Source organism: Dromiciops gliroides, chromosome 4 (genome assembly GCF_019393635.1).
Source record: "Dromiciops gliroides isolate mDroGli1 chromosome 4, mDroGli1.pri, whole genome shotgun sequence".
NCBI lineage: Eukaryota > Metazoa > Chordata > Mammalia > Microbiotheria > Microbiotheriidae > Dromiciops > Dromiciops gliroides.
Genome location: NC_057864.1, coordinates 27,404,467 through 27,424,581, shown reverse-complemented (window position 1 = coordinate 27,424,581; position 20,115 = coordinate 27,404,467). Strand labels below are relative to the sequence as shown.

Here is a 20,115-nt window from a genome sequence, read left to right as displayed (position 1 = left end):
AGATTTCCTCCTTTTTTCCTTTTTTGTTAAAAGGGATGAAAGGGAAAAGGACCTGTTTGTACAATAATATTTACAGCAGCTCTTTAGGGATAGGGTGAAAGAAGATAGAAAATAGAGTAAACATCAAAGAGAGGGAATAGGATGGAGGGTAATACAGTTAGCAATAGTAACTGTGAGAGAAATGATGAGCAGGATGCTAACAGAAGGACTTATGAAAAATGCAGTCAATCTATAGAGAAAGAACTGATGGTATCAGTATACAGATCGAAGTATAATTTTTTTTGTTGGTTCTTCTTTCTAAAGTTAGTTTTGTCTGTTTTCTTTCACAACCTGACTAATGTGGAGATGTTTTGCATGGCTGCACATATATAATTTATATTGAATTGCTTGATATCTTAGGAAGGAGTAGGGAGTTAAGGGAGGAAGAGAATTTGGAACACAAAGTTTTAAAAAAATCAATGTGAAAATTTATTTTTACATGTAACTTAGGGAAAATTCTGAATAAATAAATTTATTATTAGAAAAAAGACTGAAGCATACTATTTTTTACTTTTTTTTGAGTCTTCTTGCACAAAAATGACAGATATGGAAATGTTTTACATGTTTGGACTTCTATGATGTATATTAGATTGCTTGCCATCTCAGGGAATGATAAGGGGAGGAAGGAAGGAATAGAACCTGGAACTTAAAACAACCCTCCCCCCAAAAATGACAAAAATGGTTTTTACATGTAATTGGGGGAAATTTTTTTCATAAAAGTATTTTATTATTTTTCAGTTTCATGTAGAGATAGTTTTCAACATTTGTCTTTATAAGATTTCTAGTTTCAAATTTTATTCCCTCCCTCCTCCCTCCTCCCTCCCCAAGACAGCAAGCAATCTGATATAGGTTATATATGTATAATCACAATAAACATATTTCTGCTTTAGTCATGTTGTGAAAGAAAAATCAGAGCAAAAAGGAAAAACCTCAAAAAAGAAAAACAAAAAACCCCACAGAAATAGTATGGTTCAGTCCACATCTAGATTACGTAGTTCTTTTTTTCTGGATTTGGAGAGCATTTTCCATCTTGAGTCCTTTGGAACTATCTTGGACCATTGGATTGCTGAGAAGAGTCAAGTCTATCACAGTTGATCAACACACAATGTTGTTGATACTGTGTACAATGTTCTTCTGGTTCTGCTCATCTCACTCAGCATCAGTTCATGCAAGTCCTTACAGGTTTGTCTGAAATCCGCCTGCTCATTATTTCTTACAGCACAATAGTATTCCATTACATTCCTATACCACAACTTGTCCAGTCATTCCGCAACTGATGGGCATCCCCTCAATTGGGGAAAAATATTTTTAAAAAATAAAAGGGATGGCTCTCTGGAAAGGAGTCTGTACTGAGAAATATCGGAGAAATAAAAACAAAAGATATCCATATCTATATGCATGTGTACCTATATAAAGACACATATACACAGAGTTACACACACACACACACACACACACACACACACACACACACACACACTCACACACTTTTTTCTAAATGTCAGATGGGACAGTGTTGCCTTTGCACAGATAAAGAAAGGTTCCAATACGGTTATACCTTTAAAGTATAAGAATTAATCAACAAAAACCTGGAAAGATCATCTAATCCTTTTATAAAATAAATGGGTATGTGTGTTTTCCTACACAAACTGAAATGGGAGTTTTGTGTAGGTAGAAGGTATTGGGCTCAGCCCATACATTAGCCTGTGTTGCTGGTGGCCTCCCCATCAGCATCCCTAGTCCATGGACTACATACACGGGCCCAGATGAGCCCGTGACTAAAGGGGCCATTTCTCTACAGCCCCCTCCTGCGCCCTCTCCCCACATCAGAGACTCAGCACATTGAGATGTGTCCCTCCTCTTTGATCTAACAGCTGCATCTGCAGTGAGAAGCAGCTCAGTGACATACTGTCACAGGACTTCACGGGAACAAGTAGAAGGAAGAAAAAACCCTAATTATTTAATAAAGCTGCAAGTGAGTCTGATGACTAGCCTGAGGGGGAGGGGGAGGTGTCATATGAAAGCTGATGACAATTAATACTTCTTAGGTCTTTTTTCTCAAAGTGAGAAAATCCTCATTCCCCATCAAATATTAATTAACATGAATGCAAGCCTCTGAGATTTCCCCCTATTGAACACAGACCTGAAATTGGGGATCCACAGAAAATCAAAATCTGTTGCGAGAAGCTAGTCTATATGTGCTAACAGGAAAAGATTCAACTTTGTTCCAAAATGATTCAGAAGCCCAACCACATGGCAAAGAAACTTCCAAACCAGTATCTACATAATGATATCCTCTGACTATTTTTAATCCTCCTTATTTTGGGACAAATTCTCTGATCCTGACGTGAAGAGAGCAGATGCAAGCATTTCATTCCCTAGATCTGTGTGTGGCAAGTTATCTTAGCAACCACCGGCATGGACCATGGGTGGTGGCAGGATCTTTCTGTAAAGATAATTTGGCCTCTTGGGAAACTCTCTCCCTGAGTCTGTTTCTAACCCTCAGTACTAACAAATGTGCCCTCCCCAAGGGAGGGTTGAAGGACAGGGCCCAGGGAGGCCTCCTGCCTGTTCTGCTCCAATTCTTCCGGCTCAATCGCCTGCTTGGTCACCTGTGACATGAACCACAAAAGCATGAGAATGACTAGGATGAAAATAGCTAAGCTGCTGCAGTGCCAAGATGCAAAAGAAGCCAATAAAAATAGCCCCCAAACCTGCTAGAGGGAGGGCTGGGCAAGGGGGGGGGGCGGGCAGTTCTTTCTGGTATTGGCAACTTGGAGAGGAAGATGTGCCGTTTGAGAGAAATCAGCCTCATATCAAGAAAAGGAAACAAAGATCACCTCCTAATGTAGCCAAATCAGGTCACTGAGAATTCAGTGAGTCAGTGGGCAGCCTCTTGAAGAGTTGTTCTGTTGGCCATTCTCAAAATGTAAGTGAAGGTACTGTCCTTAAGATTCAACAGGCATCCCCACCCAGAACAAGTCCAAGTTTGAAAAGCGTCACAAGCAGAGCCTGGCGGGGGTATGGCTGGTGTCTGAAAGCTTTGGGGCCCACACTGGCTTCCTTTCATAAAGTCATGGCATGGCCCAAGCAGATGGGAGGAGCAGCAAACCAACCCCCTCCTCATGCAGAGGAAAACAGAACCCGCAACAGCAGAAAGGGAGTGACCTGGCCTCCTGCGTGCCCCCCGCTGTCTGCTCTCTCATCACTCTTGCCCAATCTGATCACTCAGCTGTGCTTCGTGGCAGGACACCCCCCACCCTGTCTTCTCCCACAGCTGCTGCCCTAGCTCAGTCCCCCGTCACTTTTCACCTAGACTGCTGCCTCAGTGGTCTTCCTGTCCCACGTCTGTGTCCACTCCAGGCCACCTTCCACTCAGCTGCCAAGGCCATCTTCCTCAAGTGCTCCTCTGACCACAGCATCTCCCTACTTAGTAAACCCCAGTGACTCCCAAAGACTTCCAGGAGCATCTCTCAACAGCCGCTTGGCATTTAAGTGGCCCTTTCCATCCCGGCCCCCTCCTCCTCCCTTTCTAGTCTTCCTCTGGTGCTGACCTACACGCTGCCCCTCATCTCCCACTGCCATGCCTTTGCATTGGCTTACCTTCATGCCCGGAATGCTCTCCCCTCCTCACCTCTGCCTTCTGGTTTCAGGGCTTCCTTCAAGACCACTCAGACCCTACCTTCTGCAGGAGGCCTTCCCTAGTCCCTTGGAGGACTGGCGCCCACCTGTATCTATCTTATATTTGTACGCCGTCTCTCCCACCGAGGGCCAGCTGTGTTTTTGCCTTTGTTGTTGTTTTTGACACTCAGCATGTGCCCGGCACATCTTAAGTGCTAATTAAATGCTTGCTGACTCACGGACCTGCCCATGCTTGCACGGCTGGTTTAATTGAGGAATCAAAGTCTGTCCCAGGCCCACCACTCCTTCTTTCCCCTAAACTAAAGCAGGCCGTCCGACGTGCGCACACGGGAGCCTCAGTACCGTCACCTCCAGAAGGAGTGAGCAGAAGTTGGGGCCCGGGAAGCAGGGCGGCTCCACTTTGTGGTGGTAGATCAAAGCCAATGGTCCTTCTTCCTCCAGGAGGAAATGAACCGATTTAAATGTTTCGCTATTTAAAATACTGTAGAGAAATGTTCATCTCACCTGAATTAACGCATGAGAACGCCTGCCCTCTGACCCTGTCGGTGCAGTTGCTTGGATAGTGCAACGATTGGAATGACGCCACCTGCTGGAGACTTACTATAGAAAAGCTCCACCATGAGGAGAAGGCCTCTGAGGGCAAGCCATGCGGTTAAGGTCCTTAGCGTCAGGAAGTGACGTTTGCTCGTGGGTGCTGTCTATCAAGGCTACCTGCCAATCAACTTGAGGAGCCTCCCATTTCTGGGAGGGGACACGAAGGAGGAAGCCGACAATGGCGGGACTGTGCTTCCCCTTTGGCTGTGGCATCAGTGTGGGGGCAGGGAGCTTCAGAAGTGGGAGATTAGGAAGGCTAGGCTTGCCAGATTATGAGAAATCTCTTCTCCATCTTTCTCTTTCTTTTACTATCTTTCAATAAACCCTTAAAAAAATTCTAAACTCATTTATCAGTGATTTTAGTCAGTTTCCCCCCAAAACTGAGGAGAGGGGACAGATTAGAACCCACATTTAGAATTTTAAATTACACAACAGGCTAAGAGAAAACCTTAATTCTGAGCCCAACGGGCCCTTTGGGCATTTGGGATGGGTGAGCCTATGGCTACCCCTCCGAAGAATCACATTTTTTAAATGCACAAAATAGCAGGATGACAAAGGAAACCAAGCGTCCTGAGACAAAGTTATCAAATTATTAAGCCAGTTCCCGGGTCTCAGAAATCCATGCCTGGACTAAGTGAATGGAAGAGAATGTGGCCCCAGAACCCAGGCTGGTGCCCTCTTTCAGGTATCAGACAGGCTTGGCCATGGTGACCCCAGTCCCTCCTGCACTACTTTTCCTTCCGGGGCCACACACAAAAATGCCAGTACAACCCTCAACACTTCCTTACCTCTCCCAACAAGAACCTAACCATCCTCTGTGGAGTGCTTGCTTACTCGAGGTCCCATGCTAGACGATGAAGAGAGACACAAAAGGAAGTTAAGACGCGACTGCCAAAAGATGGCGAAAGGAAGCCCAAAGCATTGATGGGCCAAGCACACAACACAAAGGGTGGTAAAGGAGCCCCCAAGGGCGAGTCCACCGGGACCTGAGAAAGTGGGTGCAGCAGCCCAGAGAGAGGCCAGAAGGCCACACAAAGAGACCCTCATTGAAGGAACTGGGGAAGCTATGGGGCTGTGCTGGTGAAGAGGGATCAGTATTGTCTGCTGAGTGTCAGGGAAAGAACCTGGAGCAAGGAGCAGAAATGACAAAGAAGCAGGTTGAGGCCCGATGCCAAGAAGGCCTTCTTAAGGTGAAGCCGTCCCAAAGTGGGAGAGGCTGGGGCTCCAGAGGGGCCACTTGCCTTGTCGGCTGTACCTGACTCGGTGCCATCTACCTCCAAGAGCCTTGAGCTCAGCTGTGAGGGCTGGGCAAGAGGGGACACAAGAGGAGGCGGGCATGGTGGGAGAAGCCTGGACGCCTCTCTCCAGCCGGATTCTAAATGACAATGGGACCAGTTCGCAGATGCTTGTTGCCCCCACCCTCAAGACTGTGAGCCTCTTGGGTCCCAGTTTCCTAAGAAAGCTAGGACAGGCCCCTGGGAGAGTCAGAGGGTTCCTGCTTTGGTGTATAGATGGCGTGGAGCTGGCCGTGGTGGGAAAGGGCTGGTCCTCGAGGCTCAGGGTTCAAGAGCACATTCAAAGTCTCCAAAGCACTTTCCATACATCACCCACCCGACCCTAAGTGGGGATTTGACTCTAGATCTTCCTAACTTTTAGCTGGAAAGTTCTGGCAAGGCTGGGACAAGGTTTAGAGAAGCTGACAACAAGGTCGGTTTCAGGGAGATCAGATGCGAGGGAGCAGCGGAACAGGAGACTGTTTAAGCTCAGCAGGCTGGCAACACGAGCCTCATCGGGGACCTCAGACACACCAGGAGAGACCCAAGAGGTCAGAGTTAAACCCACTCGTTTTACAGATGACAAAATGGAGGCCTTCATTCCTCCCTGGGACGCACTCCCAACTCAGAACTGCTCTCTCCAGCCTCCTTCCCTTTCTCCGACTGTCAAGCTCCATTTCAGCCTGCCACACTGACTTCACTCTCTGGAGAGCTACACCTGCTGCCCCTGGATTTCTTTTCCCACTGCCCCTTCACAGGGTCCTCTCAGCCCTATGCCTGGGCTTTCAACTTCCTTTTATGTGCTGTCTTCCTCATCAGAATGTAAGCTGTGTTAGGGGGCAGCTAGGTGGTGCAGTGGATAAAGCACCGGCCCTGGATTCTGGAGGACCTGAGTTCAAATCCAGCCTCAGACATTTGACACTTACTAGCGATAACCCTCATTGCCCCACAAGAAAACAAACCAAAACCAAAACAAACCAAAACAAACAAACAAAAAGAATGTAAGCTCCATGAGGACAGGAATGGCCTTTATTTTTGCTTGTATATGCAATGCCTAGCACATAGTAAATGCTTAGTAAATGTTTGCTGACTTGACTTGACACGTTAAATGACTTGCCTAAGGTCACACTCAAAAGTCTGTAATAGAGTTGGGGACTAGCCTTACTCTTAGTCCAATGTTTATTGGTCCCATAGGTGGCCCACTGAAGTCACGAGAAAGGTTGAACTCTCTAATGGGAAAATGAAGAGAAAGGAGTCAACAGGGCTGAGGAGAGAACTTTGGGGAATGTCTACAAGAGGAACTACCAAAGAAAAGGTTCAGAAGAAGAAAAATCAGGATACAGTTGGATACTGAGGCCAAAGGAGGAGGCAACATCAAGGCAGAGGCTTGGCGATTGGGTGGATGGATCACCAGGCTCCAAGTCAGGAAGACCCGAGTTCTAATCTGGCTTTCGACTCTTACTAGCTGTGTGACCCTGGGCAAAGTAATTTAATCTCTCTTTGCCTCAGTTTCCTCAACTGCAAAATGGGGATAATAAAAGCACTGACCTCCCAGGGTCATTGTAAAGATAACTGAGATACTTGTAATGTACTTGGCACAGTACACAGTAGGTGCTATATAAATGTGAGCTAGTATTATTATTAAAACACTGATGACCTCAGAGAGGTACCTTCAGGGGAGCAGTGAGAGATGGCAGGATACAAAAGCCTAAGAAGTGCTAAGAAAATGAAGGAACAGGAAGTAGAGACAACTTGTTCAAGATTTTTGAAGGCGGAGGGTGCAAGTGGCTATTGGGGGGACAAGCAGAACCCCCTTTCCCCCTACCACCCTAAGGATATTTTCCAGACAGAGAGGAAGCACTGGCATACTCCTCCTCCTCTCTCCAAACAGGCTTCTGTCTGAACCTTTCCTCTGCCCCTTCCTCCAGTCTGTGGATGTCATAGTTCTTTGTTTCAAATCAAGCAAGCAGCCTTTTATCTTGGTTTGTGGGTCAGCTCCCTACTGCCCTCTCATGCCTCTCTGTGTGCACAGAAGAAACACAGCGCCCTAAGCAGAGGGCCCTTCAGAACTGCTTGTTAAACAGAGGCCTCTTGGGCAAAGGCAGAGACAGACAGAAGATGGGGAGCCAAGGGTGCTTGTGGAAGGAGACAGCCCAGAAGCAGGAAGGAAGTGAGGCCTAGGAAGGAGGGGACCGAGGCCAGGGCCCACACAGTAGGTTTGTCCTCGATGCTCAAAAAAGGACCTGTTGAGGTACTGATTTGTCTGAGACAGAAGGGAAGCATGAGGTCCTCCCTGACCCCCAGAAGAGAAAAAGGACCATCCCTTCCTGAAACACACTGTCTCTGGCTCTCTCTTCTTTGCCCTCTGCCCACTTGGCCTTAGTCACTATCAGTTTTTAGTTTTTTAAATTGGAATTATGACAGTAGCCAGACATTGAGAGGCCCTTTCCCTGGGCCCACAGACAACCAAAGAAGGGAGATGGAAGAGACTGAAGACAAGACCTCCCTTTGCCTCCGTGGAGGGGCCCCTATCCCAGGGGACCAGAAGTGTGACCCCGGCTATGCCCCAAAAATGGGAAATGAGGCTCTGCATTTCACTTCCCCCGCCCCAAATGCAGTGCACTCAAAGTGACATGTGCATCAATGTGGGAAAAGCACCATGGGCAAGAGGTGGCTCCCAGTTTTCAGGTAGCTCCTTTGAGGGGAAGCGGTTCACCTTTGGGCCTGGAGTCAGCAGGCGCCACACTGTCAGCCATTGTCAGATGGCACAATGACCCCAGGGTTCATTCCCTTGATTCTGAGGCTATCCCTGGCCTTATGGGGGGGTCACTGTAGCAGGAAAGTCAAAGCATCCCCTTGTGACTCGTGAAGCTGGGAAGGCAAGCTTGTCCAGACAATCGAGGTCTGAGGAAGGCCACGGTCGTCTCTGCTGCCACCCGCCCTCAAGGGAATTTTATTCTGGCCAGAGGATGGAAGGAAGTCTGGAGTGAAAATGAGTGATGCCCAGGACATGTGAGGGCCATTCTCCACACTCCTGGGGCCAGTTCCCCATGGAGAATTGAATGAATCCACATCAATGCTGTGCTTTGAAGAACGAATCCCGCTAAGCTAAGCCTAGCATTCACCTCTCACGCCCTTTTCCTCACCATTGTCGTCTGTTTTCTCTGCAGGCAGAGAACACTTCCTGAGAAGCTGGGCAAAACCCCTCACTCAGCACCCAATCTGGTATCTCCCTTCCTCAGTCACTCACATGGGAATAAGAGAGCTGAAGACGCACATACATAGGAGGGACCTGCTGGTCAAGCAGGTAGGAATGGAGGGATTTTCTACCCAAGGTTTAATAAAACCCAAATAAACCCTCACTAGCTTTATAAAAACAAGGACCCCCCCTCCCCCCCACAAGAGTCTCTTTATGCCTTCCTAGTGTGACAGTGAATGAAGGGGTCTTTACCAGACAGACATTCACACCCGAAGCCAGCTGGGGAGGGGGGAAGAACAGGCTTGAAGCACCTTGGTACAGATTTTACTGCAGTGCCATCTAAATTTAGAAATGGACGGTCCCAAGACCAGCAACAACTGATTCCTTCCATTTCAGAAGACGGTTTCCTGGCGCTACTCCCCTTCCTAAGATCTATTCTGCACCTTGGAAAATGAAAGCTCCCTCAGACATGTCAGGGACTTTTCTCTGTCTCCTCAGGGGCTCAGGAACATCCCACACAACATGTCATCGTGGGGGGGTTTCCCCAAGCAGGTGAAGATGCTGCTGGTAATCCCGATTTCGGCATCATCCTGAGGGGCCAGGTAAAGCAGTCAGTGACCTCCCCAGCCAACCAGATGGCCCCCTCCCCCTAACCCCCACCAGCAGCACACTCAGGCCACAGGCCCTGGGGAATGTCCCACATAAACACCCACACAATGACTTCAAACAGTTAGAGTTCTCATTCATCCAAGCTGTGCAATCCCACAGGGGAGCCAAGCTACAGAAAGGGCAGAAACGTATAGGATCTGAAAGGAAAGCAGAACACGAAGGGACAAGCCACCAGAGATTGTTGCTGCCCATCCACTCTGGTGGTGTGCATGACCCCACCACATCCTTTTGGAAGGGGGGACCCCAAATAAGATGGGTGCCCGTAAATGCAGCAAACACCACACTATCCTGTCTTCTCCCACAAGCCTGAGATGTCCTTACGTGGCCAGAAGGAGCCAAGTGGATGAACACACACACAAACACATACATGTCTGTGTGAGACAGAGCTCCTCACACACTACATTATGAAAAAATCTCCCCTTTCTCAGGCGTCCTGGCTGACTCAGCTTGCTTTTAAGAGCTTCCATAGAATTGTTCTAGACCCTTTTCTGACATGATGGAGAGAGTTTGGGAAGCATCAGCCCCTGAAAAATATTGTCTGGGCACAGGAGGGAGGGGGAGGACACACCATCCCACAGCCGTCAATTTCTCTTTGGGTACAGGGAACACGGCTGCTCTGAACCTCCATCAATCTGTCCCACTGTATACATGTGGCAATGTCTGCACCGCGCAGGGCACAACCTACCTGCCGACCTCACATACATGACTGTAGGGATTATAACGGAGGCAGAAGGAGCAAAGTCTGATCCATGCCTTCCAACATTAATGCCATCTCTCAGACCAGAACATGGAACCCCAAGTAACTGTCAGTAAAGGGAACTGCTATCTATCGTTTGACAGCATTTGCTGGTCAAACGCTCCCTCCCCAAACGCCACACACACAGGAAGCCGACCCCTCCCCAGGATCTGCTGTCATTCCCGGCTCTCTTACCTGCACCTCACTGGTCCTCTGTCTGATATGCTCTTCCTTCTCCTTGAGATCCTGCCCCACATTGTTCTTTTCCCTAGAAGACCAGCAAACAATGCAAGAATATCTGAGAACATCAGCTACAGCTGGGATGGTCATCCACCCTCCGAATCCAGAATCGCCTTTTAAATACATGGTGACACATTCAATTTTCAAAGGAAGGGCAGGTTTTCTCCCCTCCTCTATTTGTGAATTGGAAATCTACATAAACCAGCTTCTATAAACTATTTGGCTCCCTAAAATGTGGTCAAATGGAAAGAGAAGAGATTAAAAAAAGGGAAGGAGAAAACAGATAATCAATGAAATACTCAGGCTTGGGTGAGCTCACTGTTGCTATGGAACTCCTGTCTAATGAGAAACGCTGGGGAAGGAGAGGGAGGGGCTGCAGCAGCTCTGGGCACTTAACCCTTAGCAAAGCCTGAGAAACCCAGGGAAAGCATCGAAGGCCCAGCAGGCTTGGGAAGAACACTTGCTCATCTGCTCATTCGCCTTTAAAATAGACTTGTTTGCATCTGCTAATTTAGAAAACAAAAATTTTACAGCCAGATTCTAGGAGATGTCTGCCCCATGATCACACCAAGCTATTATCAAGACGAAAAGGGGAACGGAAGAAAAGGGGTTTTCATTGATTAAAAAACCCATAACAAACGATTAGTTGGCACTAAACTGAAAAAAAAACCAAACAAACCCAAACACCCAAAACCCAATCATCTCACCGGTAGCATTCTTCTCTGCCTGCTCCCTTTCTAATGCACAGGTCACACACTGATTCTGAAAGCCAGGCTCATGAAATCACTCCTGGTGGAGTTCCCCCCCACCCCCAATGCAATGCCAGGTTCAGTATCGCCAAGTCAGTCCCTGCCCAGGTAAATGCTTAACTTCCATCATGTGCTGAGGAAGATGACCTGATCTTTCCTTCAGAGGCCATCAACTTTGAATGCCTTTCACGACCCCTCTGGATGGCCCAACCCAAAGAAAGGAGAAAACAGACCTGCTTCTAACCTGGCACCAAGGCCCCAGTGTCAGGAAGGACAGTAGCAAGATGGAACTTAAATGATGCTGGTGATGAAGGGTGCGGGTTTCCCCTCAAAATTGGATAACAGTTCCATTTAATAACTCTGGCCCCTGCTGACTTTACTGAACACATGACGAACTCAGATCTGAAGGACTCAAACATACTAGAGTGATTCAAAGCAATGAAAGGGTTAAGAGACTGTTACATAGCCAGTTTGTTTCTATTACCTTCTGTCCTTGATCTTTACTAAGAAACAATCAACAATTTTGTGTCTTTATCCAATGTACACAAGACTACTAAGAAACAGCCCACGAACCACGCTTTCTACCTAGTATTTCTCTGATTCAAGAGGGCCAAGGTTCCCACTAACCATTTGTCAGCAGGGCGATTCTAAATCATCCCTCACCGTTTGTAGCATTGCTGTGGCAGCTTTCTCCCTTCCCTCAATCTATTCATTGTGTACAAACCATTGTTTGTGGGGCCTTTCTCCACCCCCCAGGCCCCCAACGCTGTACTAAGAAGTTAGAAAAGGCTCCCATAAATCCTAGGGGTCACTGTGAAATCTTTGCCTTGTTCCTGGTTTGAAAAGAGGAGTATTTTCAGTCCTGCCATAGCACATCGAGAGAGAGAGAGAGAGAGAGAGAGAGAGAGAGAGAGAGAGAGAGAGAGAGAGAGAGAGAGAGAGAGAGAGAGAACACAGTCACATGGCAACCCTTCCCTCCTGCCCAAACCCTGAGAGGCATCCTAAGTGAGGTCAGTATTGACTCAGCTCATTATTCCTGCTGGCAGGTGAAGATGAAGGGAGGAAACACTGCAAGCCAGGAATCACAGAGCAGTGTCTCATCTTTCCTGAGGGGCAGATGAAGAGACAAGAGACGAGCCCCCATAGAGATCCACACACCCCAGACCACGTGGCAGTGCTGGCTGGTAAGAGCTGACATGGATGGTCAGTCTGCCCCCCAGCAGCACAGACAAGGTGAAGGGAAAGAAGTAGGGAGGTCAAATGAAGGAGATTCAAAGCAAAGGATGCGTTTACACATGGGGGGAGAGCAGCAGACTCCACACAGGGCTCATGGGCCTAAGTGGCGAGGGTTCTGTGCCTTCAAGATCTAATTTAAAGGTGTCCCATGGGCCATTTTTAGAAGGATGACCTGAAGGCCACTGAGAGCCTCAGCCCATTCCCTCCATTTCAGGTCTTCTCCAAACCTCTCTGCATACAAGCTGCCTCCCCCGAAGAACCTGGGAGAATCTAAGCTCCTTGAGGTGGGGATCAGCTTCAGTCAGTCAGTCTCTCCAGCACCTAGCACCGTGCCTGACGCAGACACAGCAATTACCAAGTGCTTCCTGGGATTGGAAAAAGGTGTAATTCTTACACGGGAGAGCTGAATCACTGAGTGAACTCCAAGCATCTTCATTGGTCTGATGATGACTGAATGTCGGTGCTGAAGGGCCCTCAGAATCACATAGCGGGGGGTGAGATACAGGAGGCCCTGCTGGCCGAGCTGACTGCATCCTGGGGGGGGAGGGGATGGCCAACCTCTGCGGGGCTCTTGGGTGCCGGCCTCATGTACTTTCTACCCTACTATTCTGCCAACTCACTCATTTTGCAGATGAAGAAACTGAGACAGACGAGTAAGTACTCTGTCCAACGTTTAGAACCACATCTAGGTCCAGTCACCAGAAATAGTTCCCTGCCAGGCACAGATCTAGTCTATACCAGGATAGAGAAGACACACAAGTGTTAAGCAAAGGAATGATCCAACCCCTGTGCCCGATATCCAGAGCCCCAGGGTTCTAGCTGACCCTGCCTTTCCAGCTGATCTTCTGTGAAGGCTGTTCTCCCACCTGCAGGCGTTCTGTACATGGCTCACGCTTTCCCACCTCAATGCCTTTGCTCATACTGTCCCATCTGCCTGGAAGACCTTGGGTGACCGGCCTATTCTCCTTGCCCCAAAGCTTCTTTCTCCTCCTCTCCTCAGCCTTCCTGTCCAACTCTGTTGGCATGTTGTTTATGTACCTGCCTTTCAGGCATTGTTCTGTATTCCAGTCATGTGGGTATATGTGTCAGACCAAACTCTATGGGGACAAGTCCATGTCTCAACTCTGAAGCTCCCCCAAGGTACAACACAACATTCTGGACACTGTCACGGCTTAATTAGTGCTTCCTCAAAGGCTATTGGGGGATGTGCATTTCTTTCACTAGTTATGACAATGCTGAGATATCTGAACTTAAGGACTCATTACTAAAATAAACATTTCAGCGTGTCATACCTAGTACTGAGGTCCCTCTCAATCTGTGCACACAATCTCTAAAAACTTACCCTAGAAATCAGGCTCTAAGATCAAAGCCTTTTCCCACCGACTTCCCCTCTCATTTCCAAAGGTTCTAATTTCTGACTGTGGCCCTTGAAGCTCCCTCCGAGCAGCCTTTTCACTGAAGGCCCCTGCCTCTCTGCCCTCTTCCCACAGGGTTAATGGTAAGTAAAACCTCCAACTTACAGGCACAAAGGACACTTACCATTTAAAGGGAGACAGAATTGGCTCAAAAAGCAAATAATCCTTTGCCATTTACAGTCAAATAAGTCATCCTCTTTGCAACAGTTACCTGCTTTGTACATTCGGGCTTGATAAATCACTTCTTTTGAAGGGAAGGCACAGCTTGACCAAAAACAGGATTCCTATTGATTTATTTTGGGCCAAACATTTTCCTTTTAATCCCAGAAGAAGAAAACAGTCCCTACAAGCGAAACTTATCTTAGACATAACATGAAACTGCCCAGTCTGAATCATGATTTTTTAAAATTATTTTTTTTTGTAAGCCACTGGTGCCATCACCACCACCAGTATGCCATCCTATCTCTGTGGAAGCCCTTGCAAATTGCAGTACCAATAGGTGTAAGAGATCCTAATTCACCCGGGCCACCCTGGGAACTTTCAGTCACAACAATGAAACACTAAAAGAGTCGCTGTCCATGTCGAAAATTACACCCCCAGCTAAGAGCTTACTCTATGGCAAGTGCTGGGGGAGGCAGTCTCTGCTTACAAGGAGCTCACCCTCACATAAGAGTTCAGGGGCAAGGCAGAGGAACTGCACAGATGGCAAAGCCCAGGGTCCTTAGGGTACATCAGCAGGTTAGATGGCAGTGCCCAGGTCTTCAGGGCAGATGGTAAGACCTGAAAGCTTTCATCACACCAAAAGGCTTGTAGTAGAGACAGAAAAGGAACACTTAGTAAGTGCTTACTCTGTACCAGACACTTTGCTAAGCCTAACTCAGTACTTTGATTTCTGCAAATAAAAGCATGCTAGACGGTTCCTGACCTCAAAGAACTTACATTCTAGTGGAGAAAGACAACATTCACAGAAAAGCAGGGTAAGGGTGGATGGTACTCACTTAAAAGCCAGTCTGTAGGTAAGGAGGTAGAGAGGAAATCCAGTAGTGCTAGGAGAGTTGGCGACTCCCTGATACAATCAAGTGACAACAAGGGAGCCAAGAGGAATGAAGGAAAGACAAAGGATGTGGGATCCTGAGCTGGCCATCCTTGAGACAGAAGTGAAGAAAAAGTGTGTGTGTGTGTGTGTGTGTGTGTGTGTGTGTGTGTGTGTGTGTGTGTGTGTGTCACCAGCTGCTGACTCAAAGGGCATCTTCAAGGGTGGGGCAAACTGGTATAATAAGAATGGGAACTAGAGAAGAGACCATGTGAGGGGTTAGAGGGAAACTGATGTCCTGTGAAAATAGAATAGACAAGACTTGGGGATTATTTGGCCTAGGCATCAAGGAAAGGGAAGAGTCAAGGACGAATCCAAGACTGTAAAGCTAGGTGAAGAGAAGGATTTAAGAAAAAGTATTTGGGAAAGGGTAGGCTTGTTGGGGGAGATGATGAATTCTGTTTTGGAAACGATGAATACGAGACATTAAAAAGGGATGTCCAGCAAGACATTTTGAGGAGAGATTTAGGCTAGATATATAAATTTGGGAGCCATCTACACGGAGATAATTGAATCCATGGAAACAAAGAAGATGACAGAGAAGCGTAAAGAAAGGAAAAGGAAGAATTGTGGGGAATACCCACACTTAGGGGATGGAAAATGGATGATGACCTAGCAAAGAAGTTTGAAAAGACCTAGTTAGGTAGAAAGAGACCCAGAAGATAGGACTGTCACGGAAGTCAAGGAAAGAGAAAAGTATCTAGGAGAAGGTATGGCCAACAGTGTCCAACAAAGAATGAGGTCAAAGAGGATGAGCACAAAGAAGAGGCCATTAGATCCAGCAAAAGATCATTGATAATCTGGGGGCAGGCTAGGTGGCACAGTGGATAGAGCACCGGCCCTGGAGTCAGGAGTACCTGAGTTCAAATCCAGCCTCAGAAACTTAACCCTTACTAGCTGTGTGACCCTGTCACTTAACCCCAATTGCCTCACCAAAAAGGAAAAAAAAAAAAAAGAGATCATTGATAATCAAGGAGAACAGTTTCACTCAAGTAATAAAATCAGAAACCAGAATTTCGGGGCCAAAAAGGGTGGGTGAGGGAGGCTTGGCCATCTCTCAATGACTTGCCAAAATACTAACACACACAAAAAGGAGAGGCACATGGTGCATGCTCTTTAGGCCCTTTTACAAATTAATGCTTCCCAAATCTCCAAGAAGGGTGCTATCACGGGTATCAAGGATTCGGCAAAGAATGCCCCATAAATATGATCCTGCAAGACTAGATGGGTCTATAGTGTTATTCAACATGCTGCAGGCAAAGCTGTGAACAAACAGGTTAAAAGCAAGATTCTAGGCAAGAGAATTAAAGTGCACGTTGAGCGTGTTAAACACCCAAAGACCAGAGATACCACCTACATCTGGGTCAGGTTCAACTGAAGGGGTAAGGAGCCGGAGCTATGAAGTCAATGCCCTATGAATCCGAAACACAAAATAACAAAATAAATAAGGATTTTTGGATTATGGGTATGAGAGGATGAAGAATGGGAGCGGCAAACAGAGATAACTTTTTAAAATAAAGTTTAGCTGTGAAAAGGAGGGGAGCTCTAGAACTTCTACCTACACACCCATAGAACCCATCCATTTGTTCAATGCTTCTTTTTCACTAAATTGTTTACTGAATTCATGCAGGCGTCACTCACAAAGGGCTTGTTGATTCTATTCTTGAACTTGGATCATTTCACTGGCCCCATCCACAGGTAAACCACTTTCCATTCCAGCTGACAATTTTAGTACTTAGCACAGTAACTGGCACACAATAGGCAGTTGATTTTTTTTTAAGTGAGGCAATTGGGGTTAAGTGACTTGCCCAGGGTCACACAGCTCGGAAGTGTTAAGTGTCTGAGGCCAGATTTGAACTCGGGTACTCCTGAATCCGGGGCCGGTGCTCTATCCACTGCGCCACCTAGCTGCCCCTGGTAGGTGATTTGAAAATGTCCGATTAACTGATCTAATGGTGTCTACCCATCATCAGTCTTTGCAGTTTCTTAATGAAATGATGCCTTCTTATTCCAAAGGTATTTCTGCGGGGTTTTAACCTGCTTATCATGTGCCCTAAAGCATATTTGTTAATCTTCTTTCTTCTGTTTGGTGAGGAAGTATATTATTTCTATAGCTGCCTTAGGGTAACTGAAGCTGGGTTTCATTCATAGCATATGAGCTTTTCTGTTATGGTGTATTTTACAGTTTCCAAAAGTACACCATAACAGAAAAATTCATACTATATATATATATTTTTTTTTTTTGAGGGGCAATGGGGGTTAAGGGACTTGCCCAGGGTCACACAGCTAGTAAGTGTCAAGTGTCTGAGGCCGGATTTGAACTCAGGTACTCCTGACTCCAGGGCCAGTGCTCTATCCACTGCGCCACCTAGCTGTCCCCCATACGATATTAATTAAGAAGGATACTGTGTACGTGTGACTTGCTTTAAACATATTCCTCCCATTCAGCTTTGATTATAAGGTGCTTTTTAACATACTCAGCTATAGCCTAGTACTAGACTACAGTCTAGTAATTAATAATTATAATCATTGTTGTCATAGGATATGTAGGTCTGGGCATGTTTATAGGCAGCAGAATGAAGGAAAAGGAACAAATAATGGTAGTGTGGTCAAAAGAGACCTGGGACTCTGGAGTCTGAGAGCCTGGGTTCAAACACCCCCTTGGTGCAATCACTAGCTGTGTGACACTGGCCTACTCAGACTCGGTAGGTGGCAGTTTCCTCATCTCTAAAATGGCGGGGCGGGGTTTATCCCCTTCTGCCTCCAGCTCTAGGATTAGAATCCCAGAATAAAGAGAGTAAAGGGAAGGAATGAGATTCAAGTCCCAGGCAGAGAGGATCCATCTGGACAGGAAAGGTCAACTCTTCACAGGGATGGAGAAGAGAAGAAGCTCTAAGGCAAAAAGCCTCCATCGTCTCAATAAAACTAGAGGCAAGCTCAGCCTGAAGGGGCAGGGGACTGAAGCTAACGGAAAAAAAAGACACGGCCAACCACGAGAAGTGCAGACAATCAGAATCTCTCTGCCTCCTGCCAGAGACTCACTTTCTGCAAGAAGTCTTTGCAGTCCACCTTACTCTTCGTGATGTTCTTCTGAGATTATTTCCAATCATCCTGTCAATATTCTGTTTGTACCTACTTGTTGCCATGTTGTCTCCATTAGAACGCCAGCTCCTTGAGGGCAAGGTCTACCAGAGGCCTGGCTCATAGTGCTTGTCACTTGCTGACTTGACTTGTTCAAGACCACACAGTAGGTCAGCGACAAAAGCTGGACTCAGAAGCCCAGGATTCTGACCCCCCCCAATTCAGAGACCTTTCTCCCAATATACCCACTCATCGTCTTGCTCAGAGAAACACATCTGAGGGAACTGGATCCATTTCGTCACCAAAGCACTAGCAGAGTGACTGCTAAAATCTTGGTCATGAAACATACTGGCTTCCCAGGAGGCCCACGTGTCCAGAGCCTAGGAACTGTGCTCATTGGTGGTAGCTTAAATATCTTTCTTTGCTACAAGGAAGGCTTCAATTGTGAGTGGGAGGATGCAGGAGAAATAACAGTAGGGGAAAGACAGCAATAAAAAAATTAGTGCAAGTCTCTCTCTCTCTTCTTTTTTTTGGGGGGAGGTATTGGGGGTTTAAGTGACTTGCCCAGCAGTCACACAGCTAGATAGTTGTTAAGTGTCTGAGGCCAGATTTGAACTCAGGTCCTCCTGGACTCAGGGCCAGTGCTCTATCCACTGTGCCACCTAGCTGCCCCTGCAAGTCTCAACCAAAGGCAGTTTTTTTGGTTTCCTTCCTCTCCCCCACCCCCCGCCCCCATCAAGAAACTGAAATAATGGGAGCAGTCCCAGAGCTCCTACCAAACTTTCTGGATACTCTGCTGAGTGGCTGAGCCAAAGTCCACTTAAGGTTAGGTTTTGTTTCTGAATGGATTATCTTGGGTTTTCCTTTAGGTCAAAGTTTCTTATAACTGTGGGTTGTGAAAAATTTGCAGTTAATGTTTGATTTGGGGGGGCCTATTTTATATACCTATATATACCAGGGGTTGTGGAAAATTTCTCAGGCAAAAAAGGTCACAACTGGAAAAAGTTTAAGAAAGCCCTGCTTTAGGCAGGTCCTGACCCGAATTAGGTAGGGTAAGGTTCTTCCTAAGAAGAATGAAGTCACAAGAAGCGGTGGTGGTGGTTGTTTTTTTTTAAATTCCCTACTGTGTTTTTGCAACTATGAGGCTTCCTAGTATTGGCACTGCTGGTATTACCAGTGACCTGATGAAATCAGGTCAGGGCTCCCCCCATCCTTGAATTTGAGTCAAATGTTGATCCAATGAAACTGAGACAATCACAGTCTGTTCTCTATTCTGATGTGTCACCAGCACTTTCAATCCTCTCTTTTTACAAGAGAAAAGTGAATATTCGCCAGAATTCCAGAGCTGGCTCAGGCTTGTCTCCTGTGAAGGAGTACGATGGTATGGCATGACCTCTCAAGACTACGTCAGGGCCCGGCCTCTAACAAACGGCCAGATGCACAGATGCCCTCTTGGAGATCCCGGTGCCAAGGGGAGGGGATAGCAGGTGCTCAATACTGGGTGAACTGAACCCAAAGGCGTCATCTCCTTTCGACGCTTCCCCCTCCCCTGGACTTCCCTGCCCATCAATGGAGCATCATCTTCCCAGCTGGGCTGTCTCAAAACCTGAGTCACAACTGCAGGCCTGGAGGACTCAGGTCTAGAGGTCCTGGTGGAGCTCACACCCTCCCTCTAACACCTGTCACCTAATGGGATCACGGGCATGTCATTCGATCTCCTTTGTGAAATTAATTGATGAGCACTGTGCTAAGAACTGAGGAAACAAAGGCAAAAATGAACACACAGCTGCCCTCAAAGAGCTCCCTTTCCATCCAAGACATAAAAGGAATTGATTCGAATTGAGAGGACTGAGAGCTATTCCCGAATGGCTCAGATAAAGGCTGCTGAAGGACATAACCAAGGGAAGAAATCCAAGCTATTCACAACATTTGAAGTCAAAACCAAAACCAAACAAAACATGCTCTGACTCTCTAATAAATACACGAAAATTTTAGTAGCCCTGAGTCTCCACCTCATACTGTCAGTTTGGCAAAGATGACAAAATGGGAAAACAACAAATGCTGGAGGAGCTGTGGGAGAACAGGCACAATGATGCACTGTTGGTGGAGCTGGGACATGGTCCAAATCACTTTGGAAACAATCTGAAA

At 46.9% G+C, this 20,115-nt stretch overlaps 1 protein-coding gene across 1 annotated transcript in view; it reads right to left on the bottom strand.

Moving 5' to 3' along the window:
- The window catches only part of LOC122753994 (epidermal growth factor receptor substrate 15-like), a 35,281-nt gene extending 24,559 nt beyond the window's left edge, over positions 1–10,722 (bottom strand). The window contains exon 1 of the mRNA XM_044001928.1: positions 10,349–10,722. Within this exon, the coding sequence (XP_043857863.1) occupies positions 10,349–10,519 (171 nt within the window). The 5' untranslated portion in view covers positions 10,520–10,722. The remainder of the gene's footprint in view (positions 1–10,348) is intronic.
- Between the last annotated feature and the right edge of the window lie 9,393 nt (positions 10,723–20,115).